Raw genomic sequence first — 20000 nt, 5'->3', positions numbered from 1 at the left:
ACACACACACACACACACACACACACACACACACACACACACAGTGCTACAAGGCGTAATATGATACTCACTGCTGAGCTTGCTTCTGTGCCAATTCCTTTGTCTTCTCCTGAAACACACACGCTGCAATTAGAAGCTCATCAAAGATTTAACAGGTGGATCTCTCTCTAAGAAAAATAAAAGTCTCTCTCTCTCTAACTAGGTCTGTCTTACCTCTCTGTAACTTTACACATAAACACACACACACACACACATAAACACACACACACACACACACACACACACACACACACACACACACACACACACACACACACACACACACACACACACACACACGCACACACACACACCTGGTTCCCATCCCATCCTTACATGTTGTGTATTTAACCCTCTGTTCCCATCCCATCCTTACATGTTGTGTATTTAACCCTCTGTTCCCACATCCTTACATGTTGTGTATTTAACCCTGTGTTCCCCCCATGTCCTCTGGTCCCATGTCCTCTGGTCCCATGTCCTCTGTTCCCCCCACATCCTTACATGTTGTGTATTTAACCCTGTGTTCCCCCCATGTCCTCTGGTCCCATGTCCTCTGGTCCCATGTCCTCTGTTCCCCCCACATCCTTACATGTTGTGTATTTAACCCTGTGTTCCCCCCATGTCCTCTGGTCCCATGTCCTCTGGTCCCATGTCCTCTGGTCCCCCCATGTCCTCTGGTCCCCCCATGTCCTCTGGTCCCCCCATGTCCTCTGGTCCCCCCATGTCCCCTGGTCCCCCCATGTCCTCTGGTCCCATGTCCTCTGGTCCCATGTCCTCTGGTCCCATGTCCTCTGGTCCCCCCATGTCCTCTGGTCCCATGTCCTCTGGTCCCATGTCCTCTGGTCCCATGTCCTCTGGTCCCCCCATGTCCTCTGGTCCCCCCATGTCCTCTGGTCCTTGTCCAGAACACGTTTTTCTGGTTGAGGTTCTTAATAAATCCTACTTGGTCACATGTGACACATGATATCAGATATCAGCCTTCTCTATATAACCCCTACTCTACTCTGTCTAACCCCTGAACCCTAACCCCTACATGATATCAGATATCAGCCTTCTCTATATAACCCCTACTCTACTCTGTCTAACCCCTGAACCCTAACCCCTACATGATATCAGATATCAGCCTTCTCTATATAACCCCTACTCTACTCTGTCTAACCCCTGAACCCTAACCCCTACATGATATCAGATATCAGCCTTCTATATATAACCCCTACTCTACTCTGTCTAACCCCTGAACCCTAACCCCTACATGATATCAGATATCAGCCTTCTCTATATAACCCCTACTCTACTCTGTCTAACCCCTGAACCCTAACCCCTACATGATATCAGATATCAGCCTTCTCTATATAACCCCTACTCTACTCTGTCTAACCCCTGAACCCTAACCCCTACATGATATCAGATATCAGCCTTCTCTAAGCATAGGTCTTAGTAAGAATCCACAGTAAGAAGGTTGATAGCTCTAAAATTCCTAGGTTCTCTCTCTCCTTTTTTAGGCATCACCGATATCAAAGCCTCTTTAAAGGTGTCCGGGAAGGAAGACATTTTAAATTGACATTGATTGTTTGTCCTGTTTTCTCTGACCTCTCAATGAGATCTGCATAATTAATCAGCTGGCTAATCGGACAAAAGACCTCAACAATCATTAAACCACGACATCATTAGTTTACCTGACTACAATAGACTTAGGGTGCACCCCAAATGAACCCTATTCCCTATATAGTGCACTATTTTTAGACCAGGGACCTATTCCCTAGGTGACTATAACACAGGAGAGAAGGCTGCTGTTAGCTCACTAACACTGTAGGTGACTATAACACAGGAGAGAAGGCTGCTGCTAGCTGCTAGCTCACTAACACTGTAGGTGACTATAACACAGGAGAAAAGGCTGCTGCTAGCTGCTAGCTCACTAACACTGTAGGTGACTATAACACAGGAGAAAAGGCTGCTGCTAGCTGCTAGCTCACTAACACTGTAGGTGACTATAACACAGGAGAGAAGGCTGCTGCTAGCTGATAGCTCACTAACACTGTAGGTGACTATAACACAGGAGAGAAGGCTGCTGCTAGCTGCTAGCTCACTAACACTGTAGATGACTATAACACAGGAGAGAAGACTGCTGCTAGCTGCTAGCTCACTAAAACTGTAGGTGACTATAACACAGGGGAGAAGGCTGCTGCTAGCTGTTAGCTCACTAACACTGTAGGTGACTATAACACAGGAGAAAAGGCTGCTGCTAGCTGCTAGCTCACTAACACTGTAGATGACTATAACACAGGAGAGAAGGCTGCTGCTAGCTGCTAGCTCACTAACACTGTAGATGACTATAACACAGGAGAGAAGGCTGCTGCTAGCTGCTAGCTCACTAACACTGTAGATGACTATAACACAGGAGAGAAGGCTGCTGCTAGCTGCTAGCTCACTAACACTGTAGATGACTATAACACAGGAGAGAAGGCTGCTGCTAGCTGATAGCTCACTAACACTGTAGGTGACTATAACACAGGAGAGAAGGCTGCTGCTAGCTGCTAGCTCACTAACACTGTAGGTGACTATAACACAGGAGAGAAGGCTGCTGCTAGCTGCTAGCTCACTAACACTGTAGGTGGCTATAACACAGGAGAGAAGGCTACTGCTAGCTCACTAACACTGTAGGTGACTATAACACAGGAGAGAAGGCTGCTGCTAGCTGCTAGCTCACTAACACTGTAGGTGACTATAACACAGGAGAGAAGGCTGCTGCTAGCTCACTAACACTGTAGGTGACTATAACACAGGAGAGAAGGCTATTGCTCGCTCAGAGACACTGTAGGTGACTATAACACACCCTCTCTCTGTCTAACCCCTGAACCCTAACCCTCTCTCTGTCTAACCCCTGAACCCTAACCCTCTCTCTGTCTAACCCCTGAACCCCAACCCTCTCTCTGACTAACCCTAACCTCTACTCTACTCTGTTTAAACCCACATGTGAATAAGAAGTTGAAGGTATACCACAAGTTCAGCATCAAACAAGATTTGAAACCATTCAGATCCTGTAATCTGATAAATTCCCCTCAGCAAGTCAACCAGAATAATGATCTTAAACCGTAAAACAAAGGCCTCATTCTTAGTGATGTGCACTTCGTCAACGACTAGAGCTTTTAGATCTACTCTTTTAAACGACTCCAGAGTCATGATTCATTTTACCGACTCCAGAGTCATGATTCGTTTTTACCGACTCCAGAGTCACGATTCGTTTTTTTCGAGTGGCTCGTTCATTTTAGTCGTTTGTTTGACCTGACGGCAGCAATGAATTCTTCAGCAGCAGGATTAATACGCGCTCCTCCGGCTCAGAGGCTCCAGAGACTCGTTTGTCTCCCGGGTGGAGCAGTGGTCTAAGGCACGGCATCTCAGTGCGAGAGGCATCACTACAGTCCCTGGTTCAATTCCAGGCTGTATCACAGCCGGCCGTGATTGGGAGTGCCATAGGGAGGCGCACAATTGGCCCAGTGTCGTCCGGGTTTGGCCGGGGTAGGCCGTCATTGTAAATAACTATTTGTTCATAACTGACTTGCCAAGTTTAAATAAATAATAATTGAATACCGCAGTTGGCGAAGGTCCTAATCACACTGGCGGCAGTCAAGCATTCCGCCAAGAGTCGTTCACAACGAGACTTCGTTTCAAAGGTATCAATACATAATCGTATTTGTGTGCCTTGCAATCACAAACGCACAATGTTTGGAGCACATCTTGTGTGTGACCTCTCAGTCATAAAAGACAGCTCCAATAAGCCCCCTGTGGTGAACGAGAGGCTTGCAGAGTCATGATTCTGTCCAGGTTATAGATTGGATCTGGGCATTACTGAAACAAATTAACCAAATGAGTCGAAAGATGTGTTATTTTTGTCTGAGTTGAACAGATCCGAGTCAGTAGCTTCCATCACTTCTTAATGAAAGTTGATCTATTGTTTCTCAGGACAAGTAATAACATGCCTCTCTCCACCTGAACCCCTCCCTCTCCACCTAAACCCCTCCTACCCCTTCTAAACCCCTCCCTCTCCACCTAAACCCCTCCTCCCTCTCCATCTAGGCCCCTCCTAAACCCCTCCCTCTCCACCTAAACCCCTCCTTCCTCTCCACCTAAACCCCTCCTACCCCTTCTAAACCCCTCCCTCTCCACCTAAACCCCTCCCACCCCCTCTAAACCCCTCCCTCTCCCTCTAGGCCCCTCCTACCCCTTCCAAACCCCTCCACCTCCGTCTAGGCCCCTCCCTCTCCTACCCCTTCCAAACCCCTCCCTCTCCGTCTAGGCCCCTCCCTCTCCCTTATAGGCCCCTCCTACCCCTTCCAAACCCCTCCCTCTCCCTCTAGGCCCCTCCCTCTCACCCAGGAGACGGTCTGTATGCATCGTACTATCTTCAGCAGCAATTTGCCAAAGCAGCCTGGTGGGAAGGCGGAAGCAGAGTGCTGTATGCAGAGACACAGCAGGTAGGCAGGGGCTAACTTGTGGTCGTCTCCGCCCGGCTCGATCAGAGACATGATCCTGCTCACCAGGGCGTCCTCGTGGGCCTGACGGAATTAAACGATTCAGTTCAGTTAAACTCAACTGAATAAACATTGGGGCAACTATTCCTGGACTTCCAAAGTGACATCACAGGATAAATACATTCACTGATTCCTTTATTTACCTGTTCAAAGTCCAGCTGTAGGCGTCTCTTCTGGTTCTGTCCCGCCAAGATCGTCGTTACGACACCTGTCCCCCCCGCTCCTCCGCCTTGGGGTTTCACCAGGTGCGGTTTGAAACTGCGCCTGGCGGGGGGGCCGGTTTGGGAGGACAACGCCCCCCTGTCCTTTAACAACGAGCCACACGTCTTACAGGTCCCCCCCCCCTCCGTCCCACCTTCCGTCTCCACCCCCCCTCCCCCAGCCTCGTACAGCTGCCCCAGGGTTCGGAGGCGTGCCAGCGTCTGGGCGGGGAGGGGTTTGGCACCCGTTGGGTCCTTATACAGGAAGATGTAGTGGGCTCCGAACGACAGGAGGTCGCCGTGGCGGAGCTGGGTGGATTGCTCGCACCGGGAGAAGTTGACCAGGACCGTCGCGTGGGGGATGGGCTCCACGGCAACGCAGGAGCGGTCGTCCCCGGTGACTGCGGCGGCGGCTGCTGAGGGGTTGTTGTTGTTGTTGGGGGTGCTGCCATGGCGACGGGGGGCAGGGACCCGGTGGAGGCGACAGTGGAGTGGCAGGATGTCAGGAGAGGACAGGCAGATGTTTGGACGGGCTGACGGGGTCTCCTGACCCACAGTGTGCTGCTCTCTGTTCAACAGGTACACCAGGCAGTCCTGGAATATATAGCACAATATATACACAGTGTGCTGCTCTCTGTTCAACAGGTACACCAGGCAGTCCTGGAATATATAGCACAATATATACACAGTGTGCTGCTCTCTGTTCAACAGGTACACCAGGCAGTCCTGTCTGTCTGTCTGTCTGTATCATATATCCCAACATGCATCAGTCAGGTAGTGTAGTTGGTACCTGTCTGTCTGTCTGTATCATATATCCCAGCATGCATCAGTCAGGTAGTGTAGTTGGTACCTGTCTGTATCATATATCCCAGCATGCATCAGTCAGGTAGTGTAGTTGGTACCTGTCTGTCTGTCTGTCTGTCTGTCTGTCTGTATCATATATCCCAGCATGCATCGGTCAGGTAGTGTAGTTGGTACCTGTCTGTTGTATCCCTGCAGCAGCAACAGGTGAGGGGACTGGTACAGGGAATGTCTCACCCCTCCTCCCCCCGCTCCTCCCCCCTCTCCCTCCTTCCTCCTGGTCGTGGCCCCCCCTTGACTCCCCCTCGTCCGCAGAGGTCCCGGCAGGGTGGAGTAGTAACGCTTCGGCTCGTCTGCACCCCCCAACTGATTAGTACAGGGGACACATCGGTTTCAATTAGCATAATAATATATATACAAATCTAATAACATTTAACAATTAAATCAGACATATTCCATGATTACATTCAATATAATAACAATATATAACACAATATATATATATATATAGGGTTTGATTAATATAATAACATTTAACAATTAAATCAGACATATTCCATGATTACATTCAATAATAATAACAATATATAACACAATATATATATATATATATATATATATATATATAGGGTTTGATTAATATAATAACAATATATAACCGAATATATATATATATATATATATATATATATATATATATATATATTTAATATATATAGTCTTTGATTAATATAATAATATTTAAGCCTCAGACACAGTCATTAATAGCAATACCCCAGTGAATTAGTTGGAAAATGTTTTAATAATTATAATGGATGTAATTAACATAATATAACCCAACATGTACAGCTCCTGGAATAGAGCCAGCTAGCTGGATAGTTATATAATATAACCCAACATGTACAGCTCCTGGAATAGAGCCAGCTAGCTGGATAGTTATATAAAATAACCCAACATGTACAGCTCCTGGAATAGAGCCAGCTAGCCGGATAGTTATATAATATAACCCAACATGTACAGCTCCTGGAATAGAGCCAGCTAGCCGGATAGTTATATAATATAACCCAACATGTACAGCTCCTGGAATAGAGCCAGCTAGCCGGATAGTTATATAATATAACCCAACATGTACAGCTCCTGGAATAGAGCCAGCTAGCCGGATAGTTATATAATATAACCCAACATGTACAGCTCCTGGAATAGAGCCAGCTAGCTGGATAGTTATATAATATAACCCAACATGTACAGCTCCTGGAATAGAGCCAGCTAGCTGGATAGTTATATAATATAACCCAACATGTACAGCTCCTGGAATAGAGCCAGCTAGCTGGATAGTTATATAATATAACCCAACATGTACAGCTCCTGGAATAGAGCCAGCTAGCTGGATAGTTATATAATATAACCCAACATGTACAGCTCCTGGAATAGAGCCAGCTAGCTGGATAGTTATATAATATAACCCAACATGTACAGCTCCTGGAATAAAGCCAGCTAGCGGGATAGTTATATAATATAACCCAACATGTACAGCTCCTGGAATAGAGCCAGTTAGCTGGATAGTTATATAATATAACCCAACATGTACAGCTCCTGGAATAGAGCCAGCTAGCTGGATAGTTATATAATATAACCCAACATGTACAGCTCCTGGAATAGAGCCAGCTAGCTGGATAGTTATATAATATAACCTAACATGTACAGCTCCTGGAATAGAGCCAGCTAGCTGGATAGTTATATAATATAACCCAACATGTACAGCTCCTGGAATAGAGCCAGCTAGCTGGATAGTTATATAATATAACCCAACATGTACAGCTCCTGGAATAGAGCCAGCTGGCCGGATAGTTATATAATATAACCCAACATGTACAGCTCCTGGAATAGAGCCAGCTAGCTGGATAGTTATATAATATAACCCAACATGTACAGCTCCTGGAATAGAGCCAGCTAGCTGGATAGTTATATAATATAACCCAACATGTACAGCTCCTGGAATAGAGCCAGCTAGCCGGATAGTAGTAGTAGTTATAATAGTAGTAATAGTAGTAATAGTTATAATAGTAGTAATAGTAGTAATAGTTATAATATTAGTAATAGTTATAAGAGTAGTAATAGTAGTAATAGTAGTAATAGTTCTAATAGTAGTAATAGTAGTAATAGTAGTAATAGTTATAATACTAGTATTAGTAGTAATAGTTATAATAGATATAATAGTAGTAATAGTAGTAATAGTTATAATACTAGTATTAGTAGTAATAGTAGTAATAGTTATAATAGATATAATAGTAGTAATAGTTATAATAGTAGTAATAGTTATAATAGTAGTAATAGTAGTAATAGTTATAATAGTAGTAATAGTTATAAGAGTAGTAATAGTAGTAATAGTAGTAATAGTTATAATAGTAGTAATAGTAGTAATAGTAGTAATAGTTATAATACTAGTATTAGTAGTAATAGTTATAATAGATATAATAGTAGTAATAGTAGTAATAGTTATAATACTAGTATTAGTAGTAATAGTAGTAATAGTTATAATAGATATAATAGTAGTAATAGTTATAATAGATATAATAGTAGTAATAGTTATAATAGTAGTAATAGTAGTAATAATAGTAATAGTAGTAATAGTTATAATAGTTATAATAGTAGTAATAGTTATAATACGAGTAATAGTTGTAATAGTAGTAATAGTTATAATAGTAGTAATAGTAGTAATAGTTATAATAGTAGTGGCAGGTCTAATAGTAGTAATAGTTATAATAGTAGTAATAGTAGTGGCAGGTCTAATAGTAGTAATAGTTATAATAGTAGTAATAGTAGTAATAGTTATAATAGTAGTGGCAGGTCTAATAGTAGTGTACCTGGTTGAGACTGGTCTAGTAGTAGTAATAGTAGTAATAGTTATAATAGTAGTAATAATAGTAATAGTTATAATAGTAGTAATAGTAGTAATAGTAGTAATAGTAGTAATAGTTATAATAGTAGTAATAGTAGTAATAGTAGTAATAGTTATAATAGATATAATAGTAGTAGTAGTAGTAATAGTAGTAGTAGTAGTAATAGTTATAATAGTAGTAATAGTAGTAATAGTAGTAATAGTTATAATAGTAGTAATAGTAGTAATAGTTATAATAGTAGTAGTGGTAGTAATAGTTATAATAGTAGTAATAGTAGTAATAGTTATAATAGCAGTAATAGTAGTAATAGTTATAATAGTAGTGATAGTAGTAATAGTTATAATAGTAGTAATAGTAGTAATAGTTATAATAGTAGTAATAGTAGTAATAGTAGTAATAGTTATAATAGTAGTAATAGTAGTAATAGTTATAATAGTAGTAATAGTAGTAATAGTAGTAATAGTAGTAGTAGTAGTAATAGTAGTAGTAGTAGTAATAGTTATAATAGTAGTAATAGTTATAATAGTAGTAATAGTAGTAATAGTAGTAATAGTAGTAGTAGTAGTAATAGTAGTAGTAGTAGTAATAGTTATAATAGTAGTAATAGTTATAATAGTAGTAATAGTAGTAATAGTTATAATAGTAGTAATAGTAGTAATAGTAGTAATAGTTATAATAGTAGTAATAGTAGTAATAGTAGTAATAGTTATAATAGTAGTAATAGTAGTAATAGTAGTAATAGTAGTAATAGTTATAATAGATATAATAGTAGTAATAGATATAATAGTAGCAATAGTTATAATACTAGTAATTGTTGTAATAGTAGTAATAGTTATAATAGTAGTAATAGTAGTGGCAGGTCTAATAGTAGTGTACCTGGTTGAGACTGGTCTAGTATTAGTAATAGTTGTAATAGTTATAATAGTAGTAATAGTTATAATAGTAGTAATAGTTATAATAGTAGTGGCAGGTCTAATAGTAGTCATAGTTATAATAGTAGTAATAGTAGTGGCAGGTCTAATAGTAGTAATAGTTATAATAGTAGTAATAGTTGTAATAGTTATAATAGTAGTGGCAGGTCTAATAGTAGTGTACCTGGTTGAGACTGGTCTAGTAGTAGTAATAGTAGTAATAGTTATAATAGTAGTGGCAGGTCTAATAGCAGTGTACCTGGTTGAGACTGGTCTAGTAGTAGTAATAGTAGTAATAGTTATAATAGTAGTGGCAGGTCTAATAGCAGTGTACCTGGTTGAGACTGGTCTAGTAGTAGTAATAGTAGTAATAGTTATAATAGTAGTGGCAGGTCTAATAGTAGTGTACCTGGTTGAGACTGGTCTAGTAGTAGTAATAGTAGTAATAGTTATAATAGTAGTAATAATAGTAATAGATATAATAGTAGTGGCAGGTCTAATAGTAGTGTACCTGGTTGAGACTGGTCTAGTAGTAGTAATAGCAGTAACAGTTATAATAGTAGTAATAGTAGTAATAGATATAATAGTAGTAATAGTAGTAATAGTTATAATAGTAGTAATAGTAGTAATAGATATAATAGTAGAAGCAGTTCTAATAGTAGTGTACCTGGTTGAGACTGGTCTCACTGAGGGAGCGGCAGAAGGTGGTCCCAGGTCGAGGTAGTGTCAGAGTTCCTTTAGTTCTGTTCCTCTGTAGCTTCCTAGCCTGGGCGTTGATATCTAGAGAGAAGAGGAGAGGGTTAGTGTCATAAAGTAGGAGTAGAGTAGGAGAGCTGTGGCTCACCAAAACACAGACCAGGAATATGCTGAATCAGGTAAATCAGGTGAATCAGGTGTAACAAACAGACTAGAAGAATCAGATAAACCTGAGGAATCAGCTGAATCAGATTTAACAAGCGTACTAGAAGAATCAGATAACCCTGATGAATCATGCGATTTGAGCGAAGTGAGTGAGAACATGGACATGCGTCAACATCCACACAGAGACAAGACCCACAGGAACCACATAACACAGAGACAAGACCCATAGCAACCACATAACACAAAGACCCACAACAACCACATAACACAGAGACAAGACCCACATCAACCACATAACACAGAGACGTGACCCACAGCAACCACATAACACAGAGACAAGACCCATAGCAACCACATAACACAGAGACAAGACCCATAGCAACCACATAACACAGAGACCCACAACAACCACATAACACAGAGACAAGACCCACAGCAACCACATAACACAGAGACGTGACCCACAGCAACCACATAACACAGAGACAAGACTCATAGCAACCACATAACACAGAGACAAGACCCACAGCAACCACATAACACAGAGACAAGACCCATAGCAACCACATAACACGGAGACAAGAACCACAGCAACCACATAACACGGAGACAAGAACCACAGCAACCACATAACACAGAGACAAGACCCATAGCAACCACATAACACAGAGACAAGACCCACAGCAACCACATAACACAGAGACAAGACTCATAGCAACCACATAACACAGAGACCAGACCCATAGCAACCACATAACACAGAGCGACCCATAGCAACCATAAAACACAGAGACAAGACCCACAGCAACCACATAACACAGAGACAAGACCCACAGCAACCACATAACACAGAGACAAGACCCACAGCAACCACATAACACAGAGACCAGACCCATTATAACCACATAACACAGAGCGACCCATAGCAACCACATAACACAGAGACAAGACTCATAGCAACCACATAACACAGAGACCAGACCCATAGCAACCACATAACACAGAGCGACCCATAGCAACCATAAAACACAGAGACAAGACCCACAGCAACCACAAAACACAGAGACAAGACCCACAGCAACCACATAACACAGAGACAAGATCCACAGCAACCCCTTAACACAGAGACAAGATCCACAGCAACCACATAACACAGAGACAAGACCCATAGCAACCACATAACACAGAGACCAGACCCACAGCAACCACATAACACAGAGACAAGACCCATAGCAACCATATAACACAGAGACCCACAACAACCACATAACACAGAGACAAGACCCACAGCAACCACATAACACAGAGACAAGACCCACAGCAACCACATAACACAGAGACAAGACCCACAGCAACCACATAACACAGATACAAGACCCATAGCAACCACATAACACAGAGACAGACAACAACCACATAACACAGAGACAAGACCCACAGCAACCACATAACACAGAGACAAGACCCACAGCAACCAAATAAGACAGAGACAAGACCCATAGCAACCACATAACACAGAGACCCACAACAACCACATAACACAGAGACAAGACCCACAGCAACCACATAACACAGAGACAAGACCCACAGCAACCACATAACACAGAGACAAGACCCATAGCAACCACATAACACAGAGACCCACAACAACCACAAAACACAGAGACAAGACCCACAACAACCACATAACACAGAGACAAGACCCACAGCAACCACATAAGACAGAGACAAGACCCATAGCAACCACATAACACAGAGACAAGAATCACAGCAACCACATAACACAGAGACCCACAGCAACCACATAACACAGAGACAAGACCCATAGCAACCACATAATACAGAGACAACACCCATAGCAACCACATAACACAGAGACAAGACCCATAGCAACCACATAACACAGAGACCCAGAACAACCACATAACACAGAGACCAGACCCACAGCAACCACATAACACAGAGACAAGACCCATAGCAACCACATAACGCAGAGACAAGACCCACAGCAACCACATAACGCAGAGACAAGACCCATAGCAACCACATAACACAGAGACAAGACCCACAGCAACCACATAACACGGAGACAGAATCTATGTCAGATGGCCACTGTAGATGGATGTCCTATATACACTGAGCTGTAGAATGTGGTCCTGTAGAATGTGGTCCTGAGCTGTAGAATGTAGTGATGATGTGGATGGGTTGACAGGGTTTAGGTGACGGGGAGGCGGATGGGGAGGGTGACGGGGGGGTTCTCGAGCCGTTCCAGATGGTCTCCGTGGGTGATGACAGACAGACAGCCAGGTGACAGGTGACAGACACCCTACCTGTGGCCACGCCCACCTTTAGAGCCAGGGGTGTTGGGCTGTACCACCCGGCCACGCCCACCTTTAGAGCCAGGGGTGTTGGGCTGTACCACCCGGCCGGAACGCAGAGGGGAGGAGATGATTCTACCTAGACCAGACCGGACCATTAGGGCTGCGAGGAAGGGGGGTGTTTTGGGTCCTACGGAAGGACAGGGCAGAGAGGGGTGTCTCAGAAACACCCCCCAGACACTACACATACATGGTACAGTCTGGCATGCACATGCTAAGAACACGCTAAGGAGAACACGGGTTTGGTTTGTTAGAAAAACACACTAAGGGTCTGTGGTGCTGGTGTGCGTGTGTGTGTGTGAACACGATAAGCTTAGTGCATTCCCTCTTTAAGTAGGAAGGTTTGGCAACATAGTTTGGTGAGCACCTTATCCGTTAACTCAGCGCTGTGAGACACACACACACACAGAGTATGTACAGCAGTGTTGTAGTACCTGAATCCAGGACTGATTTGACTCAGACTCAAATCACTTTGTTGTCAGAAAGTCTCTCTTCCTTGCATTAGATAGCTATAATATAAGCAGTCTAGCTGTACTTAGCTTTCTGGCCCTACTTAGCTTTCTGGCACTACTTAGCTTTCTGGCACTACTTAGCTTTCTGGCACTACTTAGCTTTCTGGCCCTACTTAGCTTTCTGGCACTACTTAGCTTTCTGGCACTACTTAGCTTTCTGGCACTACTTAGCTTTCTGGCACTACTTAGCTTTCTGGCCCTACTTAGCTTTCTGGCCCCACTTAGCTTTCCGGCCCTACTTAGCTTTCTGGCTCTACTTAGCTTTCCGGCCCTACTTAGCTTTCCGGCCATACTTAGCTTTCCGGCCATACTTAGCTTTCTCCCCCTACTTAGCTTTCTAGCCATACTTAGCTTTCTAGCCTTTACGTAGCTTTCTAGCGTACTTAGCTTTCTAGCCATACTTAGCTTTCTAGCCATACTTAGCTTTCTAGCCATACTTAGCTTTCTAACCGTACTTAGCTTTCTAACCGTACTTAGCTTTCTAGCCATACTTAGCTTTCTAGCCATACTTAGCTTTCTATCCATACTTAGCTTTCTAGTCATACTTAGCTTTCTAGCCATACTTAGCTTTCTAGCCGTACTTTGCTTTATAGCCATACTTAGCTTTCTAACCGTACTTAGCTTTCTAGCCATACTTAGCTTTCTAGCCGTACTTAGCTTTCTAGCCGTACTTAGCTTTCTAGACATAGCTTTCTACCCCTACTTAGCTTTCCAGCCCTACTAAGCTTTCCGGGTCTACTTAGCTTTCTAGCCCTACTTAGCTTTCCAGCCCTGCTTAGCTTTTCATCCCTGCTTAGCTTTCTGTTCCTACTTAGCTTTCTAGTCCTACTTAGCTTTCCAGCCCTGCTGACTTTTCTAGCCCTGCTTAGCTTTCCAGCCCTACTTAGCTTTCCAGCCCTACTAAGCTTTCCGGTCCTACTTAGCTTTCCAGCCCTACTTAGCTACTAAGCTTTCCGGTCCTACTTAGCTTTCCAGCCCTACTTAGCTTTCCAGCCCTGCTTACTTTTCTAGCCCTGCTTAGCTTTCTAGCCCTACTTGGCTTTCCAGCCCTACTTAGCTTTCTGTTCCTACTTAGCTTTCTAGTCCTACTTAGCTTTCCAGCCCTGCATACTTTTCTATCCCTGCTTAGCTTTCCAGCTCTACTTAGCTTACCAGCCCTACTTAGCTTTCCAGCCCTACTAAGCTTTCCGGTCCTACTTATTAGCTTTCCAGCCCTACTTAGCTTTCCAGCCCTACTAAGCTTTTTGGTCCTACTTAGCTTTCTAGCCCTACTTGCTTTCTAGCCCTACTTAGCTTTCTTTCTGGCCCTACTTAGCTTTCTAGCCTAACTTAGCTTTCTAGACATAGTTTTCTACCCCTACTTAGCTTTCTAGCGCTACATAGCTTTCTAGCCCTACTTAGCTTTCTAGCCTTACTTAGCTTTCTAGCCCTACTTAGCTTTCTATCCATACTTAGCTTTCTCTCGGACTTGGACTCAAATGTTAGAGATTTGGGACTGGACTTGGACTGGAAGTTTAGTGACTTGACTACATCACTGGTATACACACACCCTGCTAGCCAGCACCCAGAGCCGAGTCAGTATACAGTATTTCCATGAACACTGTAACATAGAGAGAGGAGGGATAGGATGGGCGTGGAGGAGTGTGTTAGTGCTATGATGACTGAACTGTTACTGCTGTGTGTTCGGGAAGGTTGCAAGTGGAATCTATCTGTGTATTAAATCCATGTAAAAGTTACTGATCAAACGTACGCTGCCACATTGCACAAGTCAATCCTCTAACACGGATGTATCCTAGACTTACTAGACAGACGGGTCACTAGTCTCTCCAGAGAGACGGGTCACTAGTCTCTCTAGACAGACGGGTCACTAGTCTCTCCAGACAGATGGGTCACTAGTCTCTCCAGACAGACGGGTCACTAGTCTCTCCAGTCTCTCTAGACAGACGGGTCACTAGTCTCTCTAGACAGATGGGTCACTAGTCTCTCTAGACAGACGGGTCACTAGTCCCTCCAGTCTCTCCAGACAGACGGGTCACTAGTCTCTCCTGTCTCTCCAGACAGATGGGTCACTAGTCTCTCCAGACAGACTGGTCACTAGTCTCTCCAGTCTCTCCAGACAGACGGGTCACTAGTCTCTCCAGTCTCTCCAGACAGACGGGTCACTAGTCTCTCCAGTCTCTCTAGACAGACGGGTCACTAGTCTCTCTAGACAGATGGGTCACTAGTCTCTCTAGACAGACGGGTCACTAGTCCCTCCAGTCTCTCCAGACAGACGGGTCACTAGTCTCTCCTGTCTCTCCAGACAGATGGGTCACTAGTCTCTCCAGACAGACTGGTCACTAGTCTCTCCAGTCTCTCCAGACAGACGGGTCACTAGTCTCTCCAGTCTCTCCAGACAGACGGGTCACTAGTCTCTCCAGATAGATGGGTCACTAGTCTCTCTAGACAGACGGGTCACTAGTCTCTCCAGACAGACTGGTCACTAGTCTCTCCAGACAGATGGGTCACTAGTCTCTCCAGACAGATGGTTCACTAGTCTCTCCAGACAGATGGGTCACTAGTCTCTCCAGACAGACGGGTCACCAGTCTCTCCAGACAGATGGGTGACTAGTCTCTCCAGACAGACGGGTCACTAGTCTCTCTAGTCAGACGGGTCACTAGTCTCTCCAGACAGATGGGTCACTAGTCTCTCCAGACAGACGGGTCACTAGTCTCTCCAGACAGATGGGTCACTAGTCTCTCTAGACAGACGGGTCACTAGTCTCTCTAGACAGATGGGTCACTAGTCTCTCCAGACAGATGGGTCACTAGTCTCTCTAGACAGACGGGTTGCTTCCGGCAGTGTACCAATGCTCCAGTTTAACAATTCTGTACAAGTTGCGCATCAGTTGGGACAGAAAGGAAGAGTAGGAAACGCGAAGCAAGTCACCAGTAATGTCACTGCCCTATCAGCTTGTTGCCATAGTTAAACATGAGCACAATTCCCACCAGCATTTTAAGCCCCGCCTACACAGATGTGTGATTTGTTGTGAGACTTGTCTGTTTGAAGAGAACCTTCCCCGGAGCAATTTTCCTTACATTTGGAAATGTCAGAGACATCTTCCCCCAGACCTTATTTGTTGCCTAGGAACGGTGCTCCAAGGTCTGAGATTTCCAACACCATAGACTGTCAGAGACATCCTCCTCAGACCTTGTTGTTGCCTAGATACGATTTGTTAAAAAATATATATATATATATATTTCACCTTTATTTAACCAGGTAGGCTAGTTGAGAACAAATTCTCATTTACAACTGCGACCTGGACAGGATAAAGCAAAGCAGTGTGAACAGACAACACAGAGTTACACATGGAATAAACAAATGAACAGTCAATAACACAATTGAAAAGTCTATAAACAGAGTGTGCAAATTAGGTAAGATCAGAGAGGTAAGACAATAAATAGGCAGTAGCGGCGAAGTAATTACAATTAAACACTGGAGTGATAGATGTGCAGAAGATGAATGTGCAAGCAGAGATACTGGGGTGCAAGTAGAGATATTGGGGTGCAAGTAGAGATACTGGGGTGCAAAGGAGCAAAGGAGTAAATAAATAAATAACAATATGGGGATGAGGTAGATTGGATGGGCTATTTACAGATGAGCTACGTACAGGTGCAGTGATCTGTGAGCTGGAGGCAGTTGGATGGTGTCACACCCTGACCTTAGAGAGCCTTTTTTATTTCTCTATTTGGTTAGGTCGGTTCCCGATCACAGGACAGCTGTCTATCGTTGTCTCTGATTGGGGATCATACTTAGGCAGCACTTTTTTCCCAACTTAGATTGTGGGATCTTGTTTAGTTGCTGTCTAGCCCTGCAGTACTTTACGTTCGGTTTTGTACGTAAGAAAAATGTAGCACGCCGCACCTTGGTCTGATCTTCCATCTTTAAACGAACGTAACAGAAGATCCCAACACTAACGGACCAAGCAACGTGGCCAGGAAGAAGAGACATCCTGGACGTGGGAGGATATCCTGGACGGTAAGGGATCCTGGACGTGGGAGGAGATCCTGGACGGTAAGGGATCCTGGACGTGGGAGGATATCCTGGACGGTAAGGGATCCTGGACGTGGGAGGATATCCTGGACGGTAAGGGATCCTGGACGTGGGAGGATATCCTGGACGGTAAGGGATCCTGGACGTGGGAGGATATCCTGGATGGTAAGGGATCCTGGACGTGGGAGGAGATCCTGGACGGTAAGGGATCCTGGACGTGGGACGAGATCCTGGACGGTAAGGGATCCTGGACGTGGGAGGATATCCTGGACGGTAAGGGATCCTGGATGTGGGAGGATATCCTGGATGGTAAGGGATCCTGGACGTGGGACGAGATCCTGGACGGTAAGGGATCCTGGACGTGGGAGGATATCCTGGACGGTAAGGGATCCTGGACGTGGGAGGATATCCTGGACGGTAAGGGATCCTGGACGTGGGACGAGATCCTGGACGGTAAGGGATCCTGGACGTGGGAGGATATCCTGGACGGTAAGGGATCCTGGACGTGGGAGGATATCCTGGATGGTAAGGGATCCTGGACGTGGGAGGATATCCTGGATGGTAAGGGATCCTGGACGTGGGAGGATATCCTGGATGGTAAGGGATCCTGGACGTGGGAGGAGCTCCTGGATGGTAAGGGATCCTGGACGTGGGAGGATATCCTGGATGGTAAGGGATCCTGGACATGGGAGGATATCCTGGATGGTAAGGGATCCTGGACGTGGGAGGAGATCCAGGACGGAAGGGATCATGAACATGGGAGGATATCCTGGATGGTAAGGGATCCTGGACTTTGGAGGGTATATACTGGATGGTAAGGGATCCTGGATGTGGGAGGATATCCTGGATGGTAAGGGATCCTGGACGTGGGAGGAGATCCAGGCCGGAAGGGATCGCCTTCCATGGGAGCAGACGGAGGCAGCGAGGGAGGAGCAATGACGACACCGGGGTTCGCGACTACGAAGGAAGCACGAGAGGCAGGCCCAATTTCTTTTGGGGAGGGACCCACGGGGTGGTTGGCGGAGCCAGGTTTCAGACCAGAGCCAACTCCCCTTTTACTTGCTTTAAGGAGCCTTCAGGCACCATGCTTGCGGTTACACGTACTTTGTCTCCGGTACGCATCCACAGCCCGGTACGTTCTGTGCCAGCTCCCCGCATATGCCGTGCTAGAATGGGCATTCAGTCAGGACGGATTGTGCCGGCTCAGCGCTCCTGGTCTCCGGTGCATCTCTTCGGCCCAGGATATCCTGCGCCGGTTCTGCGCACTGTGTCTCTGGTGCGCCTTCACAGCCCAGTGTGTCCTGTGCCAGTGCCCCGCAGTTGCCGGGCTAGGGTGAGCATCCAGCCAGGGCGGGTTGTGCCAGCTCTGCGCTCCAGATCTCGGGTGCGTCTCCACGGCCCAGTATATCCTGTGCCAGCTCCACGCACCAGGCCTCCAGTGCGTCTCCCCAGCCCGGTGCGTCCTGTCCCAACTCTACGCACCCGGCCTCCAGTGATGATCCATGGCCTGAAGCCTCCAGTGATGATCCATGGCCCGAAGCCTCCAGTGATGATCCATGGCCCGGAGCCTCCAGTGATGATCCATGGCCCGGAGCCTCCAAGTAATGATCCATGGCCCGAAGCCTCCAGTGATGATCCATGGCCCGGAGCCTCCAGTGATGATCCATGGCACGGAGTCTCCAGTGATGATCCATGACACGAAGCCTCCAGTGATGATCCATGGCCCAAAGCCTCCAGTGATGATCCATGGCCCAAAGCCTCCAGTGATGATCCATGGCCCGGAGCCTCCAGTGATGATCCAGTAGGAGTTAACGAGCTGTTCTACTGTCCTGACAGCCCACACAGAAGGAGTTAACGAGCTGTTCTACTGTCCTGACAGGCCACACAGAAGGAGTTAACCAGCTGTTCTACTGTCCTGACAGGCCACACAGGAGTTAACGAGCTGTTCTACTGTCCTGACAGGCCAGACAGAAGGAGTTAACGAGCTGTTCTACTGTCCTGACAGGCCACACAGCACAAGTTAACGAGCTGTTCTACTGTCCTGACAGGCCACACAGAAGGAGTTAACGAGCTGTTCTACTGTCCTGACAGGCCACACAGAAGGAGTTAACCAGCTGTTCTACTGTCCTGACAGGCCACACAGAAGGAGTTAACGAGCTGTTCTACTGTCCTGACAGGCCACACAGCACAAGTTAACGAGCTGTTCTACTGTCCTGACAGGCCACACAGAAGGAGTTAACGAGCTGTTCTACTGTCCTGACAGGCCACACAGAAGGAGTTAACCAGCTGTTCTACTGTCCTGACAGGCCACACAGAAGGAGTTAACGAGCTGTGGTTTACTGCTGAGTTTGACATGTTGAGCGGGGGGGGGGGGGGGGGGGGCAGTCAATACCAGTTACACACACTCTCTCTATCTACACACACACCTGTACACACACACACACATATCTACACACACCTGTACACACACACTTCTGAGCGAGGCCAGATCACTATTTATTTATTATTTAACCTTTATTTAACCAGGTGGCCATGATGTCATAATGATAGTTTAACCAGGTGGCCATGATGTCATAATGATAGTTTAACCAGGTAGGCCATGATGTCATAATGATAGTTTAACCAGGTGGCCATGATGTCATAATGATAGTTTAACCAGGGAGGCCAGTTGAGAACAAGTTCTCATTTACAACTGTGACCTGGCCAAGATAAAGCAAACCAGTGCGACACATACAACGACACAGTTACACATGGAGTAAACAAACGTACAGTCAAAAACACAATAGGAAAAAAAGTCTATATATAGTGTGTGCAAATGAGGTGAGATAAGGGAGGT

General features: G+C 45.2%; 1 protein-coding gene across 1 annotated transcript in view; it reads right to left on the bottom strand.

The window, feature by feature from the left end:
- LOC139370050 (ras-associating and dilute domain-containing protein-like) overlaps positions 1-20000 on the bottom strand; it is a 79894-nt gene that overhangs the window by 52771 nt on the left and 7123 nt on the right. Inside the window, exons 4-9 of the mRNA XM_071109358.1 lie at positions 12633-12749; positions 10048-10160; positions 5747-5935; positions 4712-5362; positions 4410-4592; positions 72-109 (exon numbers count right to left, since the gene is read on the bottom strand). Of these exons, the coding sequence (XP_070965459.1) occupies positions 72-109; positions 4410-4592; positions 4712-5362; positions 5747-5935; positions 10048-10160; positions 12633-12749 (1291 nt within the window). The remainder of the gene's footprint in view (positions 1-71; positions 110-4409; positions 4593-4711; positions 5363-5746; positions 5936-10047; positions 10161-12632; positions 12750-20000) is intronic.

Source organism: Oncorhynchus clarkii, chromosome 17, assembly GCF_045791955.1.
Source record: "Oncorhynchus clarkii lewisi isolate Uvic-CL-2024 chromosome 17, UVic_Ocla_1.0, whole genome shotgun sequence".
Classification (NCBI taxonomy): Eukaryota; Metazoa; Chordata; class Actinopteri; order Salmoniformes; family Salmonidae; genus Oncorhynchus; species Oncorhynchus clarkii.
This window is presented reverse-complemented; position numbering and strand designations above follow the sequence as displayed.